The 26,219-nt window shown below is 38.3% G+C and overlaps 2 protein-coding genes across 5 annotated transcripts; one reads left to right on the top strand and one right to left on the bottom strand.

The window, feature by feature from the left end:
- Positions 1-235: 235 nt before the first annotated feature.
- Positions 236-7,241, bottom strand: PJVK (pejvakin). 2 transcript variants are annotated; one of them, XM_070241337.1, is made up of 7 exons: positions 7,080-7,241; positions 5,181-5,248; positions 4,229-4,424; positions 3,566-3,707; positions 2,251-2,368; positions 766-864; positions 236-545 (listed from the first exon to the last, which is right to left on the bottom strand). In XM_070241337.1, the coding sequence occupies exons 4-7, from the start codon at positions 3,635-3,637 to the stop codon at positions 253-255; spliced, it is 582 nt and encodes a 193-aa protein (XP_070097438.1). In that variant the 5' UTR covers positions 3,638-3,707; positions 4,229-4,424; positions 5,181-5,248; positions 7,080-7,241; the 3' UTR covers positions 236-252. The 2 variants fall into 2 exon arrangements, with proteins under 2 accessions (XP_070097438.1, XP_001500909.3); XM_001500859.7 differs by lacking the exon at positions 7,080-7,241 and having other exon boundaries at positions 5,181-6,669.
- Positions 7,242-7,288: 47 nt separating this feature from the next.
- PRKRA (protein activator of interferon induced protein kinase EIF2AK2) lies at positions 7,289-25,031 on the top strand. 3 transcript variants are annotated; one of them, XR_011428295.1, is made up of 9 exons: positions 7,332-7,630; positions 8,213-8,382; positions 11,497-11,578; positions 13,694-13,772; positions 14,818-14,935; positions 16,139-16,233; positions 21,262-21,436; positions 22,692-22,806; positions 24,346-25,031. XR_011428295.1 is itself a non-coding variant. In XM_023622068.2 (9 exons), the coding sequence occupies exons 5-9, from the start codon at positions 13,716-13,718 to the stop codon at positions 24,501-24,503; spliced, it is 603 nt and encodes a 200-aa protein (XP_023477836.1). In that variant the 5' UTR covers positions 7,389-7,630; positions 8,213-8,382; positions 11,497-11,578; positions 12,656-12,764; positions 13,694-13,715; the 3' UTR covers positions 24,504-25,031. The 3 variants fall into 3 exon arrangements, 2 of the variants coding, with proteins under 2 accessions (XP_023477834.1, XP_023477836.1); XM_023622068.2 differs by lacking the exon at positions 22,692-22,806 and adding an exon at positions 12,656-12,764 and having other exon boundaries at positions 7,389-7,630; XM_023622066.2 differs by lacking the exon at positions 22,692-22,806 and having other exon boundaries at positions 7,289-7,630.
- The last annotated feature ends 1,188 nt before the right edge of the window (positions 25,032-26,219 follow it).

Here is a 26,219-nt window from a genome sequence, read left to right as displayed (position 1 = left end):
TCTGAATTTTATATTTAAACCTTTTTATAATATATATAAACAATATCATCAGTCTTCATGACAATTTATGAGGTAGACACTATTATGATCTGCACTTTACAGATGAGGAGAATGATGCCCAGACAGGTTAATTTCTCTTTCTTCTCCCTTTTTAATTTGCCACAATTCATCAAAGTGAACCTCTGGAATTTTGGAAAAAGTGTGTGGCATAGTTGCACCTAAAACACCAGCAAGGTACATTCATTTTTCATTTTATTTCATTCTCTTGTGCCAGACATCAAAACAAGGAACTGCATGAAGTCTCACATACTTCTGCCCGTCGACAGAACACTGAAAGCACCCATAAACCGTCTCCCTTTTAAAGTTCCCCATTCCACAGAGTATGCAAGGTCCTTTTGGAATGTTGTGATTAAGTAAGTTAACTCGGATATGCGTCCCTTCTTTGAGTGAAATATCAGTCATGCGGAGAGGTTTGTCATAATAGTCAGAAAAAAGATCATCTAAGTAAAGCTGTGAGCGAGAAATGGCATCCATCACTCTTCTATCTAAAAGGACAAAAACAGAGAAATGTGTTAGAAGTCACAATAAAAAATGTATAACCAATCTGCATTTATAAACACTACATGAATCTAAACCATCAGGCAAGAAATTATGTGGCTTTTAAATTTAAATTTTTCCTTAACCGACAGGATTACTGAATAGATAACCTCAAGCGTTAATCAGAGAAGAAAAAAATATATTTGAAATACTCTTCAATGGACATACTTCTCTCAAATAGTATATTTCTCAATCTGTAGAGCAGTGCAAATGTTGCCGTTTCTTCCCTTTCAAATCCTCCTTTTGACACTGAAGTGACACAAAGGTCTATAAAAAAAAATTTTACAAGATGTTGTAACTTGAACAACTCATTTTATTGGGACTTTTAGTTGTAGTTGATAAATTCTAGTACATGCCATTCATTTTAAGTTAAATTTTACATATTTTTGGAAAAGGTAACATTCACATAATACAAAATGAAGAGTACAGAAAGGGAATACAATGACAAATAAATCGCTAGTCTACCCTGACCCTAGCCTCATTTTTCCACCCCCGAGGTAACAACTGTTAGGTTTCTTGTGTATTCTTCCAGAATTACTCCATATATTTTACAAGCATAAAGGAATACATGTGTATGAATGTACATATATAAAATTCTTTAGGCTCAAATAGTTACACACTGCGCACATTTCTTTAAAATGTCTCTTAGAGATTATGTCAGGATCTATAGTGCTACCTCATTCTTAATGGCTTCATAGTGGATGCACCGTTACTTAACTAGTTGCTGATAATAGATATCAAGCTTATTTCCAATTTTTTGCTATTATGAACTAAATATCCTTATACCCATATCATTTCACATATGTCTAAGTATATCTGTAGGATATCCTAAAAGTGTAAGTAAGGCTAAAGTATATGCACAGTTTAAATTTTGATGGATACATCAGTTCTATCAGTTTATACTCCTCCTAACAATCAATATAATTATAAAAACCTCCTACTGAAGTGTCCCAAATAAAAATTATCATGTGTTGTCTTGTTTCTGGTCTCCCTATTCCCTCCTCCTACAGAACTGCAGAAACAAAAACAGGTCTAAAAATGTTTATAAATGAGCACAGCTGGGGGGCTCCCTTGCCTAGTCCTTTGGGCTATCCCCAGCCTTGAGCTGACTGGCCTCCTAATCTTGAAGGCCTGTGAAAGGTAGAGATCTAGAGTGAGCTGCAAGGAGGTGTTATATAAGGCGACAATTTTAAAAGAAGCGTTTGTACTTTTAAAGTTATTTTCTAGGGAGAGTTGGGAAGCTGGGTCTATGACAGGTAAAACTGAAGAAGAGTTGTCTTTGTGTACCCTAGTTTGGGCATCCTGATACCTTCAAGCATCTTACTGTCTACCTACTCCTCTATTTGCCATCATCAAAAACTACATATTAGAAGGTCATTTATTATCTCCCGGTGTAAGTCAAGGAACACTTTGTCAGTGGATTGCATTTTAGCTCTTATCTATTATTGTAAGTCGGGTATCACCAAGAAGCAGGAAAGAGGTATTGGGTAAGTAGGGACCAGAGGGTCTTTCCCAGCTACTTCGCCCAAGCATAAGATTGACAGCTGACAGCATCATTCTTCTATATTTAGACACTCAGAGAGAGAGGGTTTCCCATTAAATTCTTCTTAAAAATATAATCATTTCAGTGTTTCATGCAAATCATTCACTCACCAAAGGCACCATCCAAGTAAATGAAGAGTTCAAAAACACTGAAAGCTATGGTTGTGTGTGCTGGAAAAACAATAGCTTTGTCCCTTCCCTTGGGATTCTGTTCATCCATAAAATGAAACTATATTAAATAAATAAATTAAATAACATTATTAAGGAGCATAACATGTAAGGATAGCTTTATGGAGAAACAAAATATTTCCTACAATCCCACCAAAAAAACACTACTCCAAAAATTATCCTATTTGAATTAAACAGTTTATAGCAGAGGCCCAAATGATCCAGTGGGGACCCATGATCTATATTAGGAAACACCACTCACCACTTCCTCACTTACTTTGGTATCGGAGTCAATGATTAGTGCTACCACAACAGTAATGTTCTCTGGCATTTTTCTTTCAACTGCAAACTAATTGAGTCTAAGTGCTACAGTTGTTTTTCGCCTACCTTGTCTACTGTTCCAAAGCCCCCAGAGCTTTCAGCAACTTTACAAAGCAACCATCAACTTATTTTCCAAAGCAATCAGCAACAATTAAGTAAATGTTTCAGTTTGTGCCCTCAAAATGATCCAATGTTAAACAATTTGGTGGGCAGCTAAATGTAGCCACTGAACAGAACCTCTATTTGCAAAGACTTAAAAAGATGATCACTAAGCCCTATCTTTCTAGCAATTGGTTTTAATAAAACCAATCAATTCATTATTATGTGTCATTATTATGTGAATGACAAGGACTAATAGTATCATCATCAAGCTAAAAATTAAACAAATAACTTTCAAGATTTTTTTAAAAAGATTTAACATTGAATGAAGCATCTTTGTCATTGACAATATTGTTTTAGGAAAATTGATTTAATTAAAAAACCCACAATGAAGAATATACAACTCTGTACCGGGGGGCTTTGGGGAGAAAAAGGAAAAAATAAAATCTTTAAAAAAAAAAAAATATATATATATATAAATTCAACTTAAAAAATTCAAGTATAAACAAAAAATCACTTAAAAATAAAGTCAAAGAATTTAATATAAGCATTCAATTTTTATTCTTAAAATGCATTTAAACTGTAATAGGAGGGACTCCAATACACACATTATTTCACAATGATTCGTGTTTTGTTTGCATTATACTACACGTTTAGAATCCATACTTTCTTGGATTTTTTTCATATTCTAAAACCATTATTGTGCAAAATCCTGTAAAGAACTGCAGCTCTTTACTCTCAACATCTGACAAAATACACGTCTCATTAGAAATTGAATACTTTGTAAAAATTCCCATTGCAGTTTTTTAGTAAGAGAAGCCTAATGAGTGTGGTTTACCCGCATGGCTTCCCCACGAATGCCAGCATGCACAGACAGCGAGCACTGTCGTGTGGTTCGAATGCTTTCCATGACCACGCACAGTACAGCCTTTCTGCTGTTCCTTGACTGACGTATCAAGCTGTGGTCAAAATTAATTTTTCTAAAATAAAGAAGAGAGACATTCACAAAAATCTGTAACATCTAATTACATATAATCAAACACATTCTTTGCAATCAGGTGTTATTCATTCACAGTCCACCTTAACTCAAAGTAAATCCAGGCGGGCCTAATACAAATCAGAAAGAATGCTCAAAACAACTTGAATAATCTGCTTCTCCTTTCTATTTTCTTAAAACATGCTTCTTACAGGAGTATGTTGGAGAAGACTCTTAGATTTGTTGCAAACAGATTCCTATATTCTTTTAATCTAATAATTTAGCAAATGTGTGTAGAGCCAAAGTGATTTTGTGGAACAATTAAAAATCCTGTTTAAAACCAAATGATTTTGGATATCTACCAAAGTTTGGATATATTACTAATTCGTAGTATTTCAAACAAATCAAATAAATTACACTAGTAAAAATATAACCTGAATGTTTTAAGCATTCTTTGTAATGAAGTTTATGTAATCAAAATATCTAATGAAAATAGTGAAGTATATTAAGGATTATTATACTGACCGTGTAGTAATTTCCTTGAGTAATGTCGATACTTCCACTTCATGTTTGGTTACTATACCAAATGAAGCTTTTACCGCAATGGAATCTGATCCAGCAACGTTAATCCCAACGTCATTCACAATATGGTTGCCTCGCCTTCCATAGAGTGAAACATCTGATTCATCTTCATAATTCAGTAACTGATAAGATGAAATACCTTTAAGAATGGAAATTAATACTTTTTAAATGTCTTGAATTCATCTAATGTAGATTATATATATTAGCACTTTACTTTACTATTTAAGACTCAATTACCCAAATATTGAGAAAGGCAACATATCAAACCAAGATTAAAAACAGCAATTCAATTAATTTGACTGCAAGAAGAAATAAATAGCCAGAGTACTTAAAATGAACTCAAATTATCTGTTTGGCCAACAGAACTTCTTAAGCATCAAGATCCACTGGGCGGTTGAAAGAAAAGTTGAAAGAAAAGGTTGAAAGAAAAAATTACAAGAAATAATTTGTCAAATGTCAATTTAATCCGGCCTGCAATTCATTTCAGTTTACCAATTGTAATAACCGAATCATAAAAAAATATAAATTACTTTCATCTCATTTGACCATGTGAGATAGGTAAGAGCCAACAATACGCCATTTTATAGACGAAGAAATATATTATGTCATGTTCTAAGTTGATTTGGTTAAAACAATTTACAAAATAATTAAAATAAGATTAGGCAATAATCTTATAAAATAGGTTTGAAAATTATTCAATTAATGAGATTTGATATTATATAAACTACAGGCATTATTCATCTAATAATATTATTACTGCCATAGTAATAAAAATTACTTTTATCAATGAAAATGTGTAAATATTACAAGCATAAGTAGTATAAACAATCTATGTTTAGATTACCAATAATGTAGCTAAATGAGTAGTCACTCCCAAACAGACATTTAAACTTACCAGCTGAAATTTCTCTGTCTCCTAGAAGAACATCTTTCAGTGTAAAAGGTGTTGAGGTAAACTTGTATCTAGGAAACAGAAAGCATCGCTTCTTTTTCACGACCAGACTTAGAGGTTGGTATTTGTCAGCCTCACTGAGGCTTGGAACAGGAACTAATCTCCCTCCATCTCCAACTTGTTTGACAAAGCTCTTGGTAGCAGCCGCAAACATATTAAATAGTACTAAAACATCATCAACTGCAACCCTCAGATAAGAAATCCATATTTTCAAAGAACATCAGGCACAAAACTAAGCCTTGCTTGATTTTAAATATAATTATACATGTTAAAAATACAAAGCATAGCTTCATCAAGTAGTTTACCAGCGTGCAATTCACAACACTGCCTCCCCTGGTGTGCTCAGGTAATGAATTATAGATCAACCATGTAAAATGATACACTAAAAGCAAGTCTAATTTGGAATTGCAGTCTATAGCACTAAAATATACACAGAAAGCTAGTAATTATAAAATACTACCAATGTCTTTGATGAAGGTCACAGTTGATAGCGGTTTGTCAGTTTTGCTGGAAGCATATAGCCCTCTGGGAACAATGCCATTTAGGTACTAACATTACCGCTGGACACCATCTACTGTGGACCTAGTCCAAAGGGAACTCCTTCACAAGTGCATCATGCCAATTTTGGCAACAGAAAAGTGCTGTTTTGAATTCTTTTGGTACACAGTTCATTGTTCGAGCATTTCATTCGTTTTTCTTGTATCCTTACAAAACCAAGTGAATAATATAAAACATAAATTCACAGAATATAAGGAAACAATTATATGCAGATCTTTATAAAATACCAAATGAAAGCCACATTACATATAAATAAGTGTATCCTGACACGTAGGTTTCTTACTTAGAAGCTGGCACATAGACAATATCTCTTTGAAGTGGGGTCCTGCTGCATTTATTTTCTTTCTGTTTCATCACATTATTCCAGTTAACCAACCTTTAAAGAGTTATATACAGCTTTGGCTTGTTTTTAAAGGATTTTTGTAGCTAAAAATAAATTTTAGAAACAAATTTGAATGCTGAAATGTATTTCATAGTTATGTGGATGTTAATCTATTGTGAAATAGTGGCTATGTGGTACTTAGGATAAGATATTCATTAAAACAACATTAGTAGATAGTACTTGATATACATACACATATAGAGGCGGTAGGGGAAAGAAGAGAGAATAGGCTTAATTCGAGCTTCAAATACTATAAATCAATTTTATGGGATTCTAGACAATTTTTTTCACTTGCTTTCAAGCATCCAGGGCTCACATGCAACCAAAAGATAAGCTTTTAATAATATTCCTTCCTGCAAATACTATTGTGCAAAACAATCTTCCAGAACACCGAGAAAGCACACCGAGTAATTTCTCCAAGTGGCTAGTAAACTCCTAGAGAACCGGTACATCTCTTGTCGCTGTCTGACCCCATCAAAGGTGGTGCATCCCAGGCAAACGCCATTACAACCAACACAGGTGTGCAGAAAGAGCATTTAATTGGAATCCAGTCCACAGGAAGATTTCGTTTACACCCAACGTGTCTTGTTGGGATCTGCTGGCCCTGCATTCGTCTCGCGACGAAAGCCTAGAAGACAATGGAGCCCACGCCGCAGAAGGGGGGGGGGGGCGGTTCTGAGGACGTCCCCGCGAGCTCCCAAAGGCAACGTGGGCACCGGAAGAGCCCCCCGCAGCCCTCAGGAGCGGATATTCCGCGAGTCTCAAGCTTCGGGGCCAGGCCCGGGGAGGCTCTCCAGCAATTTTGCATTTGGAATTTTCAAATCTTTTTCTTAAAGTGACGCAACCCTCATCCATCCCCCTATCTCCCCCGCCAAAAAAAAAGGCTGAGCTTCAGGCCTTACAGACTCTGTGAGGCTTGCCTGCCGGACAAGCCTCTCCGGGCAGGAAATAACCTCCGTATAAAGACACAGAACTGCGGCCTGGCGCTGCTGGCCGCCCAGAAGCCGGGGGCCGAAGGCGGGGCACGGGCTGGACCTCCCGAGAGCCCGGGCTTCGAGGGGCAGGACCTGGAGGGGGTGGGCGGGGCTGGCGCCGAGGGGACCGGGAGCGGGTGGGCGGGGCTGGGCCTGGAGAAGGGCACGGAGCCCGGGCCGCGAGGGGGCGTGGCCGGGAGCCGGGCCGGCGCTGCCACACCGAGGCTCCGCCTCCGCCCCCGCCCGTCCCCTTCGCAGGAGGGACGCAAGCTGAGAGGAGAGGGGGAGTGGAAGGAGGGGAGGCGGCGGCGGTGGCGACGCTGGAGCTCTCCGCTCGGGGACCGGCCGACCCGGGGAGCGAGGACGTCGCTCCGCACCGCTCTTCCTCCGGCCGCCGAGCCGTCCCTTCTCGCCATGTCCCAGAGCAGGCATCGCGCCGCGGCCCCGCCGCTGGAGCGCGAGGACAGCGGGACCTTCAGGTCAGCGCCCGGGCAGTGGAGGCCGAGACGGCAGGGCCGGGAGCGGTGGGCAGGAGAGGCGGGGGCGGGGGAGCCGGCTTCCCAGCTGCATTCTGGGTAAAGCCCCTTCCCGGCGCCGTCGCCCCCGCGGCTGCAGGCGGACCGGCGGGTGCTCGGCCCCGCCCTCTCGGCGGTGCGCGGGCCGGGGTCTGCGGCCTGGCCCCGCCCCTCCTGCGGCCGCGGGCGGTGGGCGGGGTGGGCGGAGGTGGCGCGCGGCCGCCACCCTCGGAAGGTATTTGTGGGCTTGGTCTGGAGAGGTTGCAGCTCCAGTGTCCGCTCTGGTCCCCTGCGAATGCTTCCTGCTGGTATTCAAGTTATCTCCCTACAGACCTCCCTCCCCCTACCTGCCCCTGCCCGCCCCTGCCCGGGGCCCACTGCAGCGGGGCCGGGAGATTGGCGCGCCTCGCCGGCCCTGGCACTGGCTGCCGGGGACCTTCGGCGCCTCCCGCGTCACCGTTGGTGGCGGTCAAAACTAGCCTCTGTATGCTTCTGCCTCCCTTCCCGCTTTGGCATGCAAAGCACACCTTTTTCTGTTTTTTGCAGTTTGGGCAAGATGATTACAGCTAAGCCAGGGAAAACACCGATTCAGGTATTACACGAATACGGCATGAAGACCAAGAACATCCCGGTTTATGAATGTGAAAGATCGGATGTGCAAATACACGTGCCCACTTTCACCTTCAGAGTAACAGTTGGTGACATAACGTGCACAGGTCTGTATGCGCAGTTAACCCAGATGACCAGGGGGGTTGGCCGGCAAGACTTGGTATTGCTTTTCAATTCGGAAAAGTGCTGTTTTTACCGGAGACAGCTGTGAGGAGCAGGCTCTTGAAACTGAGACCTCTCATCTCAGGTCATTGAAACTTTGCAAGTTCATCTGATTCTTTCCCTAATTTTCTCTTCCCCAGATACCAAGAGAAGCTCACAAACATACCTTAGGATTCTCCTAGGATTCTTCCAAGAATTAGGGAGAAGCAGGAAGGTTCTAGGAGCAGTCATAGCTGCATCAGTAGGTGCTGTCCACTTTCATAGATTATAGCAGATGCCAGGAGTCATAACCTCAGAATTTTTGGAGCCTCTACTGTCTAGGTACGGACTCATTTGGCGCTTTGGGCCCGTTGTACCACACTCGATTCTGTATCCAAGCAAAATGAGGAAGGCAGAAGGCTCGAATACACTGTATCGCATAGCAGCTTCTAGATCCTGACTCTGTACAGATATTTTAATAAGATGTTATCTCCTTTTTTATACATGAGAAGACAGGTTGAGAGAGATTTTAAGTAGTGTGCCCAGAGTCACATGGCATCGACGTTTCACAATTCAGATTCAGCTTTATTATGGTCTGTGAACTTGAGCAAATGATAACTGAAGTTGCCCATTTGTAGATTTAGAAATTTTATTTCTTATGTATCTTATTTAATTGAAACATAAAAAATACTGAATACTAAATTTAATTTGGAATAATACCAAGAAGAAAATTCAGTAGGAAGGCTGAAGTTCTACCATCTGGTAATCTGAAGCTATCATTTGTTTGTGTCCCTGAAAATCTGGAGTCCGCTATTTTCATAGAAGCCACTTGAAAATTTTGAAGCTTTTTTGTCTATATGAGTTAGGTGGATTGTAGGTGCTAGCTGGAAGATCCCTCATATGAACTATAGAATCAACATTGCATTAGTGCTTTATCTGGTCTATTTTTAAATATTTAGTGAAAATTCAAGAAGTAGTAGCCTTTTTTCCCTCAGTGTGTTTTAGATCGGAGGTTAACAACCTGTAACAACTGTTCTGCCTAGGTAGGCCCCCACCTTTTCTCATGCTGCCCTGTCTTGTTCAAGCTTATCTGCCTCCACATCTTCAGATACTATCTAAAAGGCTGAATTCTGAAGTCTCTATCTTCAGCCCAGGCCCACTTAAAGAACAGTGTGTCAGCCTGTGCTTGCTGGACATCTTCACTTGGGTGACCGGAAGTCACCTCAGTCTCTTATTGTCCCAAACTGAATCCATCTTCTTCTTTCTCACATCCATTCCCCCTGCATTCCCTAGCCCAGGAAAGCCACCACCATCACTGATTTGCTCACAGTAGAAATCTTGGTTTCATCTTCTTGACTCCTTCCCCTTGTCCAGACTGTCACCAAGCCCTACTTCCTAAATATCTCTTAAACCTGTCTGCTTCTCTCATCTCCCCATTGCTACTGTCCGGGCCACTGCCATCTCCCACTTGGGTTATAGCTACAGTCTTGTAGCTGCTCTTTCAGCTTCTAGTCTTGTGATGTCCATTCTCTACGGGCCAACCAGAGTGTTCTCTCTGGCATTCACATCTGTTCATGTTATTTCCTTTGCTTAAAATCCAGTCATTGGTTTCCCCATCAACCTCTGGATAAATGCAAATTTCTTAGTATGACTTAGAACCTTGCTTCTCAAAATGTGATCAGCAGCAGGATTGATATCCCCTGGGCACTTGATGGGAATGCAGAATATCAGGCCCCATGCCAGACATGCTGGATCAGAGTTTGCCTTTTAACAAAATTCCCGGGCATTTCCTATGCACATTAAATTTTAGAAACAAATTTAAGAGACTATTCCTTGAGCTCTCCCTCTCCCCTCCAACTCTCTAGCCTTTTGTCTCAAAATTCCTCCCCTTGGGCTCTTACTGTACCCATCTACTTGGGGCCCTTGAGCACATCCTGTCCTGTGTTACCTCTTTGCAGGTGTGTTTTCTCTGCCTAGAATGCTGTTCCTAACCCCCCGCTCTCTTCACCCTGCTAGCTTTAACTGATGTTTCAGGTCTCCATTCAGCTATCTCTTCCTTCATGAAACCTTTCTGAACCCTTCCCAAGAGTTGGGAGCTGCCCCTTTTGTGTGCCTCCTGCAGCCTGCACTGAGGCGTGTCGTAACACATACCATTCCATATTTCAGATGCCTGTTTACAGACGAAATCCCTCCCTGGGTTGTGTGCTTTTTAAGGGCAGGCAGTCTGTTTAGTTCTTCAATGTATGCTTAACACCTGTGTTAGTGGATGAATAAGTATTGTTTGTGTGTCCTCTGACTCTTGAGGATCACACTTGAAATTTGTTCCGTGTCCCATTTCTTTCCTCCACACCAGAGGAATGGACAGCAGCATTCTGATAACAGTTTCAGAGGGTCTCAACACCTAGTTTGAACTCAGAAGAAAAAAGATTGAATTCACCGTTTACCAGGTGTGATTGCTTTCTAAAGTTAGGCATCAGTCTCGTGATTAGTCAGGCCTGTCCCCTGCTGCCCCCTTAGCTACCCTTGTAAGGGATACAGATATAGGGAAGACACGTAACATAAGCTCTGACCTTCTTCCCTATATAAACTTCTCCCAGTATACCCAGCATGTGGCCATGACTGCTTAGCCAATCAGAGGGGTTAATCCAGTAGAGGATGGACTGTTGGAATAAATTTCGGCACATTCTACTGTCAGACAGTGTTGCTGTAAGTGGCTTCCTTAAAGGAGACTTCTTGCTACAGAATTTCTTCTAGAGTTAAATACTAAGTTGCATTTGTTCGGAAGGTGTGACATGGTCTACTTTATTACCATTTTATGTAATAAACATATATAATGTAGATAAGGATCTTTTATACCGGTATGTGCAGAGTTAAATACATAGAACTTCTGAAATCATTTTTAGTATGTTAATTTCTTGTGAATATTTTATTACAGTGAATAACTGTATATAGTATATGTTTTTATTACTTAGTGTGTATGTATAAAACCTGTCGTGACTTTATTTTGTATTATGAAAACCGTTATGTGCAAGCCTCACATTTTCACAGGGTATAAAGATTTTTTTTTAATCTTAATTCAGGTGAAGGTACAAGTAAGAAGCTGGCGAAACATAGAGCTGCAGAGGCTGCCATAAACATTTTGAAAGCCAATGCAAGTATTTGGTGAGCTAAACTTTTTTGTATTCTGCAGCTCAAAAATATCTTGGCTGAGGTAAGATTAAAAGTTTAAACATGCTCACAAAAGCAAGAAAGTGAACAATCATTAGTATCTAGCTCGAAAATTCTACTTCCTGTAAAAACCTGTCATCCATTAAAGACAACTTTATCCTTAAGAAATTAAATCCAGTAAGTAACTATTAAATGAAGGTTTTTATGAACTAGGCATTGTTTTTTCCAGATGGGGTGCAACAGTAGAAAACCAGAGTTTTTCTGGCAAATATCTTACTGTATTAAGACTTTAATTATTTCTACACTAAAGAGAACAAGGTGGAAAAAGATCAGCTAAAAGTACTCTTATAGGAATTCCAATTTGGAAGGAGACAAAGAGATTTCCTTGTATTATAGAATGTATACCAAATACAGAGGATCTTAAGTGGGGTGTTAATTCTTGACATATCTTTCCAAAATAAATTTGTTGTCACTCTAGGCGCTTTTGGAAAGAGAGTTGGTCCTGGAGCAACTCATGCACCATGAAGCATTGTCCTTTGGTTTCTGATGAGCACACCCTGCAGCGTGGTGTGCCTTCAAATTCTTCTTTACGTGCACTCAGATATACTTGGAATGTAATCTGGTATAATCTGCTCATAGCTGACAGCAGAAGCCCATGGGAATTGAGGGTGGTTTTTTTGTTCCCCATCCATAGCAAAACTATTGGCTTAGAGATGTATTTAGGCTTGCATGCAGTGCTCCTCCTTTCTAAGTCATTCTAAACCATTTGGGTGGTTTGGAACTAACCAGTGACAAGCCTTGGATCTTACAAAATGATGCTTGATTCTTTATGGTCATACATTATAATTGATTTATGCTAGCTTTCTAGACATGCCAAATGGCATGGCAGGTATTGGTTTTTCCTCTCACCGTTGATGGCCGTGCTATTTCTGTGCAGCCCAAAGGTCAACCCATAGTGTTGAGTATATTCATAGAAATGAGTGTACGGAGTGTCCTTTCTGCACCTGGGCACTTCACTTTGTCAGCAAAAAACGCTAACAAACTTTACTATATATTTGTGCTTCTTGACAGATAAGATGGGGATTACTAAGCTGTAATCAGGCCTAAAGTGGCCTGATTTAATACAGAGACTTTCTCACTTCTCCATCACAATTATTTGGGTAGCTTCGGCGTGTGCATTGTAAGTGAATATTTGTACCTCGTCAGCCTATGTAAAGCGTGAAATTCTGGCAGTTAGGAAACAAACTTAAATCAGGTGGCCATAAGTAAACCTCATTTGTCATGGGAGAAATGACTCTGCAGTGGTCCAGCTGTAGGTAACCTTTTTCTGCAGCTTATTCAGTGTTAGGCACCTCTCACCCAAGAAACTAGTAATTTCGGACTGCTTGCAAGAGATTGTTCTCTTTTTCCCTGATCACGATTCCCACTTGCTGAAACCAGATTCATGCAGGCCATCTATTTTATGCGGGATGCGTATAAATCTTGGGAGGATTATTCTAGCATAGAGCAGATGATAAGTCAACAGATCTTTCTTCCATAATTCTCTGGATGAGAAAACAACATTTAGGATCTCTGTCATTCACATTGCCAGGCTAAATTTCCTGACTAATAGTCATTCTTCCCTTTTCGTGTAATTGTAACAGTAGTATATTTTATTTAAATACATTTTTATTGAGCACCTATTATATACAAAGCACTACAAGGTTTATGAAGGTAAGTAAGACAGGCCCTACCGTCAAGGATTTTACAGTCTGAACAGGGGAGAGGTATGGTGAGGGATGGACAAATTATGTGTATTTGTAAGAGTGTATAATTTATGGTAAAATAATTTGCTTGAGAAAGAGTCAAACCAAATGTTATAATGGTTCAAAAGAGCGAGTAATTATGTTCCATTGGGGTAAAAGGATAGGTTTCTTAGAGAAAGTAGCATTTGAGATATACCTTGGCTGATGAGTAGATCAGATTCTCATAGAAGGTGGGGCGGAGAGGGGCATCTCATGTAGAAGGAACAAGAGCAAAGGCATAGAGGGTTAAATAGAAAACCTTGTCATTTATTTAATAATCTGGGGGAAATTATTTGGTTTTATAACACTTTAAAACAATGTTTAGCTTTGCAGTTCCTGACCCCTTAATGCCTGACCCTTCCAAGCAACCAAAGAACCAGCTTAATCCCATTGGTTCACTACAAGTAAGTCGCACAGTTTTTCCATACTTAACATTTTGTCTACTGAAGAAAGATGTCATAAATTGATGATATTATAGGGGCTAAGACAAGGAATTAATATTTTAAAGATAAGGTGGTGTAATATTTTGTTTTCCAAGTTATGATCATTAGATATTACAGCACTAACTTGAAGTTATTTTCCTGTTTATTTACGTTTTGGATTTTCTTCCATGTACAGTATCTGCCTTTGGTTTGTGGAATTCTCATTTGAGATCAACAGGACCTCAGTGCACATGGGTAGAGTGTTTTATACTTTAAGAATATTTCTTGCCACTCTTGTGACAAACCTCTTTCTACTTCTGTTGAGACAGAAGACTTTATAAAGAACCCAAATTGGGTAACCTAACTCAAGAAAAGGGAAGTAGTCTTTTTGTTTATTCTACCAGAAAGAAATATATTCAGCTTTGAATTTCTGTATGCAGAATATCCTTCTTGCAGATTATCCATGTGCTCTGTTGGACAGCTCACCTCCCCGTCATCCAGTCCCTTGGTCTCTTTCCTGCTCTGTGAGATTGTCTGTAGTTTTCTTCCCCTTCTTTCCTCAACCTCGTCCAGGTCTGTTTGTGTGCTGTGTCTGCTCCTCGTCTGCTCTTCATCGAATGCAGTAGTTAGCCAGCTATGGGGATGGAAGTCTGTAGCTAGGAGGGGAGAGGCTTTAGGAACTGATGGCAGTGAGACCTATAGATGTCCTCTGTGATGTTCCCAAAGGGGACGACAGTAGCTTGTCTTTCTGTTTTAACTCTTTGATATCCGCTCACTGTAGCTTAAGGAAAGAACACCATTCATGGCAGGATTGCTTCAGTTTTGGTGTTGTGGGCTTATGAGATCTAAAATGTAGGAATATCTATGGGAAATATAGGGTGTTCTCTCATTTTTCCCTTGCAGAATCTCATTATTCTTTTCAAACATATAAATAAAAATGGGATCAAAATCATGAAAGAATATCATTTATGTGATTGAGCCATTGCATAGTAAAAATTACTGCTAACGCCTCATCTCGATTTTTTAGGAATTGGCTATTCATCATGGCTGGAGACTTCCTGAGTATACCCTTTCCCAGGAGGGAGGACCTGCTCATAAGAGAGAATATACCACAATTTGCAGGCTAGAGTCATTTATGGAAACTGGTACTTATTTCTTTTTACCCTCATACAACTGAAGACATTTGAAGTATTTTCAGATGATAAATGCCCATAGAAATGTCTGTCATGATTCTTTTCACATATTCCTGTGGGGGAAAAAATTGATACACTCCTGTTTTACTGTCTCTAACTTTCTGCAATTGAATTTAAGTATAAATATTTAGCTTAAGAATACTTATACTTCTTAGTTTGATATTTTAAGAAATCATGGATAGACAAAATAAGTAATTAACTCTTTAAACAGTCTTCATTGATATATTAGTGACTTAAAAAAACTCATTTTGGAGAAAAAAAGCAACAGTAAGAGGACTAAAAGAAGATTATGTTTGAAAACAAGATGATTAAAAAGAGACTGGATCGCAAGAAAATTTCAGTGATATAAAAATAAAGTAGAAATTATCCTTTTGAATTATAGTGACATCTATGTTGTAAAGGCCAATACTGTGAGAAAAAAGTCAGTAAAGTATTAGAGAGCATTCCTGTTGTAACTTCTCTAGCATGTTTTTATCATTTTTAAAGTGGCTCGAGATGGAGTTTTACCTTGGTGTTAGATGTTAGTTTCAAGTAATAAGCAACTCTTTGCCCTGAAGCGGTAGTGTGGGCCAGTGCAGAAAGCAGCACAGAGCTCTGCTTCTGTTCCCAGTGTAATCCTTGGTTTGCAGGGTTAGGCAAATTACTTCATCTCCTTGGGTCTCAGTTTTTAAATCTGGAAAACAAAAACATGGAAGTAGATGATATTTCTGGTGTCTTTCAATTACAGCATCGCCTATGCCCTTCGTATTCCTATTAAAGAAAGAAATTCCACATAGGTGTCAGTTTATGGGAGATTGTACGCAGGAAATAGACATTGAGAGATAGGAGTTGTAATTCAGATGGACCTTGATAAGCTTGAATATTTGGGCAGAATTAAACCAAGTATGTTTATTAAAGCTAGGCATAGGGAAATATAACTGTGAAAGTGTAACTATTAAAGATAAACTGTTAAAGAAAAGAAATACCTTCAAAAATGTCAGAATTAATAGCTGTCTGAAGCACAACAAGTGAAGATATCAGATCAGACAAAGAATAGTCTGGTGTATAAAAGCCATGAGGTTGTTCTTTGATTAAACACAATATTTTAGACATTTGATCATCCTCTACAGACACTAGTTTCTTTTCTAAATTGACCATTTCTTTTTCTTTCTTTAGGAAAGGGAGCATCAAAAAAACAAGCCAAGAGAAATGCTGCTGAGAAATTTCTTGCTAAATTCAGTAATATTTCTCCAGAGAACCACATTTCTTTAGTGAGTAATGATCAGACAGCTATGATGTTAATGCAATAAGTACCTCTTGCCGTAGGAAACTTTCCTTGATTTCTTACTGTATAGATACTTCAGAGTTGCAATTTTTAAAAATCTCTTCATTGTTCAGTTATACACCACCCCAATTTTAGCAGCTTGCTGTATATGAGCCAGGGTCACAGAGGTGACCAGTCAAGAGAGCTTGGGAGACACAGTCAAGTTCAGAAAAACATGATGGGATCTACACAGGATAAGCCAGTAGTGCCAAATGTGCCTTCAGGTTGATGGTGCTTTTCCATCCCTTTATTCACTCATTCATGTATCCGCTGAGCAAACATGTAATGAGCTCATACTGTGTGCCAAGCTTTGTGCCAGGTACTGGCATATGGTAAATAAGACAGTCTCTGCCCTTAAGGAGTTTGTAGCCTGCCGAAAGAGCAAAGAACCCCACAGGCTGGTCCTTACAGAGGGTGCTTGGGAACACAGGAGAAGGATCCAACCAAGATGGGGGGTTTGGGTGGGGAAGGCTTCCTGGGGGAAGTAATATGTAAGCCAGAATCTGTAGGATGAGAACAGAGGGGAAGAATTGCAGAGAGAAGAAAGAGCATGTGCAAAGACCAGGAGTGGAACATCGTATGCAGTCTAGGAACCCTAAGTAATTAGATATGACTAGAACGTAGAGTTGGAGGGAGCCAGTCTCAAACAGTGAATCCAGAAGGGTAAAGAGAGATTAAATCTCTGAGGGACTGCTCTGTTAAGGACATTGAACTTTGTCCTGAAGGTACTGCAAAGTCCTTAAAGAATTTTAATCTGGGAAGGACAGGGTCTAATTGATACATTAGAAAGGAAATCACTGGCTGCATTATGGTGATTGAATGAATATTAGAATCAGATCGATCTGCCAGAATGCTGTTATGGAAAGCAGATGAGAAATGATGGTGGCCTATACTAACGTAGTGACAGTTCAAATGATATATTTAAAAATTATTTATAAAACTTTAGTACATGGGGTATGGTAATTGACTGGATGTAGGGAGTAAGGGAAAAGGAGGAAATAAATATTTTTAGCTTGGCAAATGAGTAGATGGTGATACCATTCAATAATAGAGAGAACACAGAAGATGAGTAGGATTTGAGGGGGAACAGATAATGAACTAAATGTAGGATATATTGAATTTGAAGTATTTATGGAATCTCTAAGTGGAGATAATTGAGTAGGCAGTGGGGCCTACTCAATAGTATAGAGCTTAAAAGATTGGGCTACACATGATGTATTGAGATTCTGATTTTCGTAGATAGGTATGTCTTGCGGTGCCTTATCTGAGAATAGTATATTAGGTGGGAAGTGAGAAGTGAGGACTATAGCAGTGTCCTAAGTTTATGATAAAATAAGGGCGTATTCTGTAGACAAAATATCAAAGACAATATGCAAATAATATAGTTTTTGTTGTACTTTTTTTAATAGAGAAATACAAAACATTGCGTTCGCTTCTTTTAAAATTGGATCAGAGATGACACCAAAATCCCAAAGCACAAGTAGGTTTGCAGGTGAATTCTGTTAAATCTTCAAGGAAGAGAGAATTTCCAATGCCATTTAAACTCTTCCCAGGAACATATATAACATAGGGGAAGCTGCTGTGTTTGTTTTCCAAAACCAACATAACACTAACACCAAAACCTGACAGTAGCAAATCCCAATGGAAAAAACTGTGGATTAATCCTTTTCTCCCTTATGGTGAAACACCTGAATAAAACAGTCAGTAGAATATTAAACGAATAATATACTTTAGACAAATAGAGTTTATTTCAGGAATGCAAGAATATTTCAAGGTTAGTAAATCTTTTACTATAATTAACCACATTAATGGGTCAAAAGAGAAAAACATATAATCCTCTCAGTGGATGCCAGAAAGATATTTGACAGTCATTACTGATAAGCACTTTAAAGATATCCCTATTGTGATCGAACACATCTACCTCAAGAAACTCAAAATCATGGTTACATATTTACATATTGCAACCATTCCCATTAATTTCAGACCTAAGACAAGGATGCCCACTGACACCGTTTTTTTTAACCTTGTTCTAGAAGTACCATCCAGGATAGTTAGACAAGAGAAAACAATAAGAGGTTAGAAATAAGAAAGGAGGAGAGAAAAATTATCATTAACTACAAATAATATGATTATATCCCTGTAAAACCCTGGAGAAATACTACTATAAATAAGAGACTTGATCAAGGTAACTGGTCATAAAATTAATATACAAAACCAATAGCTTTCTCATGTTATTTAGAGTTATGAAGGTAACTACCAGGATAATTAAAAATAGAAAGTTAAAAATTATTGCTTCTGGAAAGGGGACTGAAGGTAGGTATGGAGTGAGGCTGGAATTTGTTGCTTTTATAGTTCTCTGCTATTTGATTTTTTGTTGTATGTGTGTATTACTTTAACAAAATTTATGAAGCTTGATAACATGGGTCATTTTATGGCAAAATAGAAAATCTATCTTGAAAAAGTATACTGGGAAAAGATCAGTAGTTTTCCTACTTATAAATATTAAGAGGTATAATATAGAAGATCCCGTTTTCAATAGTAGAAAGGAGGAAAATATGTCTGGGAGTAAACTTAAAAAGAAATGTGTGGGACCCACATGAGAAAAACCTTAAAACTACTGAGTGAGATAACAGAACTTAAATATGTGTAAAGCCATCTCTTTGTTTTTTATAGGAAGACTCGGTATTGTAAATATATAAAAGTGTAATGCAGTGTCACTCAAAATCTACCAGAATTCATTTTGGGCCTTGTTAGAACTTTACTAAGTTTATGTGGAAAAATAAACTCTCACGAATAGCCAAGAAAACTGACAAGGAAGAGTATAGGAGATGGGGTTTACCCTACCAGAAAATAAAACATAAAATAAAAACTGTTGTAATTAAAACAGGTGCTGATTACAGAAATAGACAGAGGATAGAATAGAGAATCCAGTGTAGATGCTAATCCACATAGGGACATAGTATATGACAGCAGTGGGATTTCAGATCGGTGGGCTAGAGGATAGATTATTCAATAAATGATGTAGAAACAACTTACCGCCCCATTTGGGGAGAAACAGTGTATATATTTGTGCATGTGTATATGACATATGTTTAGGTTGCTACGTTATTCCTTCCATCACGATAAATTTCCAGTGAATCAAAGATTTGAACATAAGAATTGAAACTGTATAAGTATGAGAAACCGTGGAAGAGCTTTCCTTTTTAAAATTCTTAGTGTGGGGAAAGCCTTTTTAAGCATAACTTAAAACCTAGAAGCTGTAAAGTAAAAGATTTATAAGTTTGACTACATAAAACCTACTGCACAGCAAAAAATCTGTAAGTAAAACCAAGAATAAAAACAAAATGAGAAGAAATTATTTTGAACACATGGTTGTAAAGGGACTGTTTTCAGTACCACATAAAAAGTTCTTAAGCCATGAATAAAAAAGACAACCCAGTAAAGAAATACAAATTGGTAAAAAAAAAAAAAAAATGTTCAACTTCATTCATGCAAGTTAAACAAGGTACTCTTGTCATCCGTTAGGTTACCTAACCTACACGGTTTGACAATACCTGGTGAGAAAACCAGCCCCCTCCAAGGCAGTTGATGGGGGTAGAAATTGGTTCAGAAATCACTGTGGAAGTATATATCAAAATTAAAAGCACTCATGTTCTTTGACTCAGCAGTTCACCTCTAGAAATTATTCTACACAGAAAGTCATCCAAGTGCAAAAGAGTTTTATTGTAATATTGTTGTTAAAAGCAAGAAACCGGGAACAACCTAAAACCCATAGTTGAGACTGGTAAGATAAATATAGTGCATATATGTGCGCTGATATGAGAAAAATGAACAAGATATAGAAAACTAAGGTATCATTTTTGTTTAAAAAGGAGATTATGTATGTGTCTGTGCTTGCATGTGCATAGAACACTTACGGAAGGATACTGAAGAGATGTTTAATGGCAAGTTTCTCTGGGGAGTGGAACAGAAGTCTTCAGGGAAGGGGTAGTGAGGAAAAGAGACTATTCTTCATTATATATTTGTTCTTATTGCAGGTATTTTTTTTACTATGTAAATAAATTATGATTTTTTTTTAAAAAACGATATTTTTTAAAGTTCCAATCATGGAATGTAAAATTCTATTTAGTAAATCTTAACAAATTACTCAATTCTATATCATGACCATTTCTATGATCTTTTGAAAATCCCTTAACCTCTGTCAGGCCCAGTAATAAATAAGACTAAGGATGGGTTGCCCTACTTACTTCGGAGAATAGTTGGTTTTGGCTTTTTAATGTGAAAGCAGTTTGAGCAATATAAACATGGAAATATGTAAAGCATTCTAAGAACAGAAGTGAAAAGGGAAGACTATAGGGGAGAATAAAGAAAAGTGGAAAAGGATAAAGAAAACAGAAAAAATTAAGTTCAGTTGGGTTCTGGCATAAGTCCCATAAGAACTTTTTGACATCCTTCTCTTCATTTGAATGATTTGTTCTTCTCAAAACCAACTTGCACATTTCACCTTTTCTATAGTTTCTTTGTTTTCTGCTTTACAGCTATTAATTATAGTGCCTGGTATTTAATACAAGAAACCATAAAGATATGAAAATTGTTTTATATTTTAATTTTTAAGTCACTCCATTAGGCAGATTCAATTATTTCCAGATTTGTTTATAGTGCTCTTAAATATCTTACACATCTTAATGTGAAAATTAATCAGGAAATTTGACTGAGAGACATTTGTACTATTCAAAAGTGTTTTAAAATACTTCCTGTATATTACTGTGTGGCCTTTTTTTTTTTATTTTAGCATCATGGTATTTGTTAAATGTGTGTACTTGTTAGTGTTTAAATTGGAAAGTTAACCAAATGGTATGCATTTAAACATGTTTTATAAAGTATTAAATGTCAATGCCTAATAAATGTTTTTAGTTATAATAGTGTTGGAACTCAGTCCAAGTTAAGAATCTTAATCTTCATCTCTGTTTTTCAGACGAATGTAGTCGGACATTCTCTAGGGTGTACTTGGCATTCCTTGAGGAATTCTCCTGGTGAAAAGATCAACTTACTGAAAAGAAGCCTCCTCAGTATTCCAAATACAGATTACATCCAGCTGCTTAGTGAAATCGCCAAGGAACAAGGTTTTAATATAACATACTTGGATATAGGTATGATTTTTTTTTTTTGGCTTATCCCAAAACCTGTTTCTTTTTAAACAATGTTTGAGAAACAAAACCCCTTGTATACTTTATTTCACTGATTATGGATTCTGACTATAATTACCAGAGCAGTAATATATATCCTTGATATGTCCCATTCTTATAAATAATAATAATACATAACATGTATACAGTTATAATAATAAAAACAACAATAGCTAAGATTATAGAGTTTTACTACATGCCAGGCAGTATTCTAAGGACGTTACATGTTTCAACTTACTGAATCCTCAGACTAACCCTGTGAAGTAGGTTCTGTCATCCTTACATGTAAGGGAGGAACGTAAGGCACGGAAAAGTTGAGAAGTTTGCCTGAGATGCCATAGCTAGTCAGTGGTAGAGCCCAATTAGGGAAGAATCCCTGAATGCACACTGTTTGTTAAACTAGCCCTGACAGGCAGCTTGACAAATAAAAAGGCACCCGTGTTTCTAGAACAAGTACCAAGTTTGTAGAGGCCAGACCTCTTCTCTCCACTTTGTCACCGTGTGCTGGTTCTGGGAGATAAAACGGGGAAGTCAGTTTATAGCTTTGTCCCATCCAGGCTATCATCATCTACATTTTCTCTAGCCCTTAATCATTTAGATAGATAAATGTAGACAGACTGGAAAGCAAATCAGTTTAGATTTTCTTTTAATTCAGTGTATAACTGGCCCATTCTTGCGTGTGTGTGTGTGTGGTGTTATGAATTAACATCAGTATACTATGTGAAGAACTTGATATCCCTTATTCCAGCCTCAGTGAGCTCTAGGGACCTAGCTTGTTAGAGAGTAGCTAGTACGCACTGGGATAGTAGGGTGTTTCTGGGGTGAAAGAACTTCTGACTTTCTCTGCTACTTTGGGATTGAATGATGGGTCAGGTGCAATGTCTTACTGTACTGAGAATGATGCAGAACCTGGGAATTTACTACAGGCAGATGGTCAGAAAAGGTGGCTGATGGGAGACCATTCATTCGAAAATTATTTGTTAAGTATCTGCACTTTGTTGGGTGTTTGAGACACAGAGATGAATAAGCCATGTCATGAATAGATCTATGGTAGGTTTTGAATCCAGGAAAAGAAGGAAACTTGAGATAATTTTTTAGATTATGAATTAATAATGCCTTTGAAATGCTTCTTACTAATTCTAAGAACTAAACAGTTCTTGTAAATGTAGAACAGCAGTCTAAAAACCAAAGTCAGTTAATTTGGCTAACTTCTATGCAGTTACCTTCAAAAGAACCTAGATATTCTCCAAAGAAGATATACAAATGGCCAACGAGCACATGAAAAGATGTTCACTGTCAGTCATCAGGGAAATGCAAATCAAGACCACAGTGAGGTACCAATTCATACCTATTAGGATGGCTATAATGGAGAAAATAGAAAATGACAAATACTGGCACTGGTGTAGAGAAATTGTAGCCCTCATATGTTGGTGGTGGAATGTAAAATGGTTCAGCTGCTGTGGAAAACAGGAGTTTTGTAGCTCTCCAAATGAGTTTCCATATGACCCAGCAACTCTACTGCTAGGTATGTACCCAAAGGAATTGAAAACTGGTGTTCAAACAAATACCTGTACACATGTGTTCACAGCAGTACTATTCACAATAGCCAAAAGGTGGAAACAACCTAAATCTGAATGAATAAATCAATTGTGGTATATATGTGCAGTGAGGTATTATTCAGCCGTGAAAAGGAATGAAGTTCCAATAGATGCTCCAACATGGATGAACCTCAAAAACATTATACTAAGTGAAAGAAGCCAGACACAAATTGTCACATATTATATGAGTCCGTTTATATGAAATTTCCAGTGCAGGTTAATCCAGAAATTGGTGGTTGCTAGGGGCAGGGGTAGGAGTGGCGATGGGGAGCAAGTGCTTAAATGGGTACAATGTTTCCTCTTCGGGTGATAAAATGATGACAATGTTTTGTAACTAGTTAGAGGTGGTGGTTGCACAACATTGGGAATGTACTTGATGCCATTGAATAGTTCACTTTAAAATGGTTAATTTTATCTTACGTGAATTTTAACCCAATTTAAAAAAAAAAAGAACCTGGATGCTAGAACTGGAAAGCCTCTTCACACATTAAATAACCGCAGTGTATCTGGGTTTTTTCTACTGTGTTGACTCCAGCTGAAACAATAACATTTAATCATGACCACTTTAAACAAATCATAACCTGTTTCTACTTCTTCCTCTTGTCTCGTTCAGCCATCTTTAGTAAGAGTGATTCATGAGTTGATGAGAAGAACATTTGTTTCCTGGGTTTAGGTATTGTTTTTAAAAAGCATGTACAATATGGAACTAGACTCTCTACACAGACTTAGAAGCAAAGAACATGAAGGCACAAGGGAAGTCTTGCCCTGAACCGTGTGTTTCCTGGTTCAGATGTCTACTGAAAAGAACCCTACACTTCATAATAGGAAAGACAGTCCCTCTAGTTCTCTAGCAACTGGTTTTTTCCATTTTAAGAAAGTTGCTGTGGTTCAGTAATTTGCAAACACTGTTCAACTAGCCGCATTAGGATTGCTTTGGGAGCTTGTTTTTTAAAATGCAGGAATCTGGCCACTCCAACCCCAAATCCTGCATTTCTGATTGAGCAGGCTGGGGTGAGGCCTAGGTACCTGTATTTCTTTAAAGTTCCCTCAGGTGATTATGAAGCACAGCTGTGTTTGAGAACTACTGCTGTGGCTGAGTGATTGTGCTTTGTTTTTTGTTTGTTCCTATGAGAATGGCAAAGATGATGAGTAAGTGGAGTAGCAAACCATGGATGCTTACGGAGAAGGACAGTAATAAAACCTGTATTGTGTTTACAAAGGATCTGCTTTGTGTGCACTTGGGATTAATCTTTATGTTTGAATATGTCATTACAGAAGAACTGAGTGCCAACGGACAGTACCAATGTCTCGCTGAGCTGTCCACCAGTCCCATCACAGTCTGTCATGGCTCTGGGATCTCCTGTGGCAATGCACAGAGTGATGCAGCTCACAATGCTTTGCAGTATTTAAAGATAATAGCGGAAAGAAAGTGAACTTGGAACAACTTACAAAACCCTGCAGTAGCACATAGAAAGTTCCACTTTTGCCCCTTCCCAAGTAATACGTTTACTATAATGTTTGAGTTTGTGTGTTGTTTCTAAATCTCTTCATAGATTCCATCAACACTCCAGATTTAATTACCTCCTGGTAGTTGTTACTAGGCTCTTTTTAATGGCTTCAACTTTGTATTGGTATATTGTATTTATAAACTTTGTACCATAGGCAGAGTGTAGCACCCATTTTACAATGCCATGTACATAGAAGGAAGAACCTGCATGTTTGTTGTGGATGATGATGATGAAGAAGAAGAAGAAATAAACCTACTGCTGGCAACAGTCTGTCTTACTGGTGCTTAACCTCTTCTCTGCGCAGGCTTTGTAAAGGGAATTAATTTGAAGGAAGCCCCTTAGAGTGTTGAGGAACGCACTAACAGGCTTTATTGAATGTGATTGTTAAATTTCAGGGAAAATGATTGGTCTGCTGTGTATTTGAATCCATGTAATAAAGAGCTGTTGTTATAATGGGTTCTGCTCATTTTATTAAAGTGTTGCTGACTTGACTATGGCCCCATTCTTTTTAGCCATTCTTGTGAGTAACGTTGTAATTTGGATGTTCTGTTATTTACGTATCTCTAGTTTGCTTCTGAAAGTCAAGGTAAAAAAACCTGTGGCCTAAGCAAAAATTTACAAATATATATGTGATGAATCACTTCCATATTCTCCAAGCTTATGGAATGTTGTCTTTTTCTCTGATGTAACCAGTCAGAGGTGAATTAGTAGTTGAAAAGCATTAGCAGAATTACAAAAACAAACTTTCCACTAGGCTCAATTCACTTACAAAAACATTTCAAACAAAGCAGTGCAATTAAAAAGTTAGGAAAGAAGTCTCATGAGCAAATTGTAATCTTGCCTTTTATGTTTCCATATGTCATCCTGTAATGCCTCAAGTCTGTCCGTCAGCGCCAGCCGATAGTGCTACCTGTGTGGATTAGGTGGAAGTCTCAGGCCAGTGCTGGAGCTCAGGGAAGGCCTCAGAGAGGAAGAGAGCTCTGAATGATAAAGTTAGGTTTGACAGTCTCCAGTGTTTATCCAGCAGGAAGTGTATAACAAGTATTTTTGTGTCTGGGAAAAAAATTATACCTGGGTGGAATGCTTTGAGAAAACTAAAAGTACATAATAAAGGGAACACCCAGTGCAAGTAACTTACTTAAAATTCTAAAGAGCATTTAACTTAGTTTCACATAAGCCATAGATGTTGATTAAATCATGGAATTTTAGGTTTTTTGGGATGAGGTTAAGGGATACAAAAGACTAGAATCAAAGTTTAGACCTAAACAGGAGCTTGTGGGTCATTGCAATTAAACTAATGTTAGGTTTTTATGAATGTTCTGGGATATAGAAAGGTCAGAGTGGACTCACTCTAGAGATGATTTTAAAATGCCAACTTTGAAGAGGATGAATTAGGGGCAGATTTCATAAGGCACTGGAAGAAGAGGGGGGGAAAGGACAATATAACTTGGTTCTAAACAATTCAAATGTATTGATAAAATGATTAGATCTGAATATAAGATGCCCAGAAGTTGTGCTCTTCCTGCTCTCTGTGGTTTTCCTGCTTCCGACTCTGGAGGAAACATGCATCCTTAAGATACTATTCAAATGTCACCTCTGTCGGACTGTCCAGATTTTCTAGGGAGTTAGCTGCTCCATCAA

The sequence above is a fragment of the Equus caballus genome, chromosome 18, assembly GCF_041296265.1.
Source record: "Equus caballus isolate H_3958 breed thoroughbred chromosome 18, TB-T2T, whole genome shotgun sequence".
NCBI lineage: Eukaryota > Metazoa > Chordata > Mammalia > Perissodactyla > Equidae > Equus > Equus caballus.
This window is presented reverse-complemented; position numbering and strand designations above follow the sequence as displayed.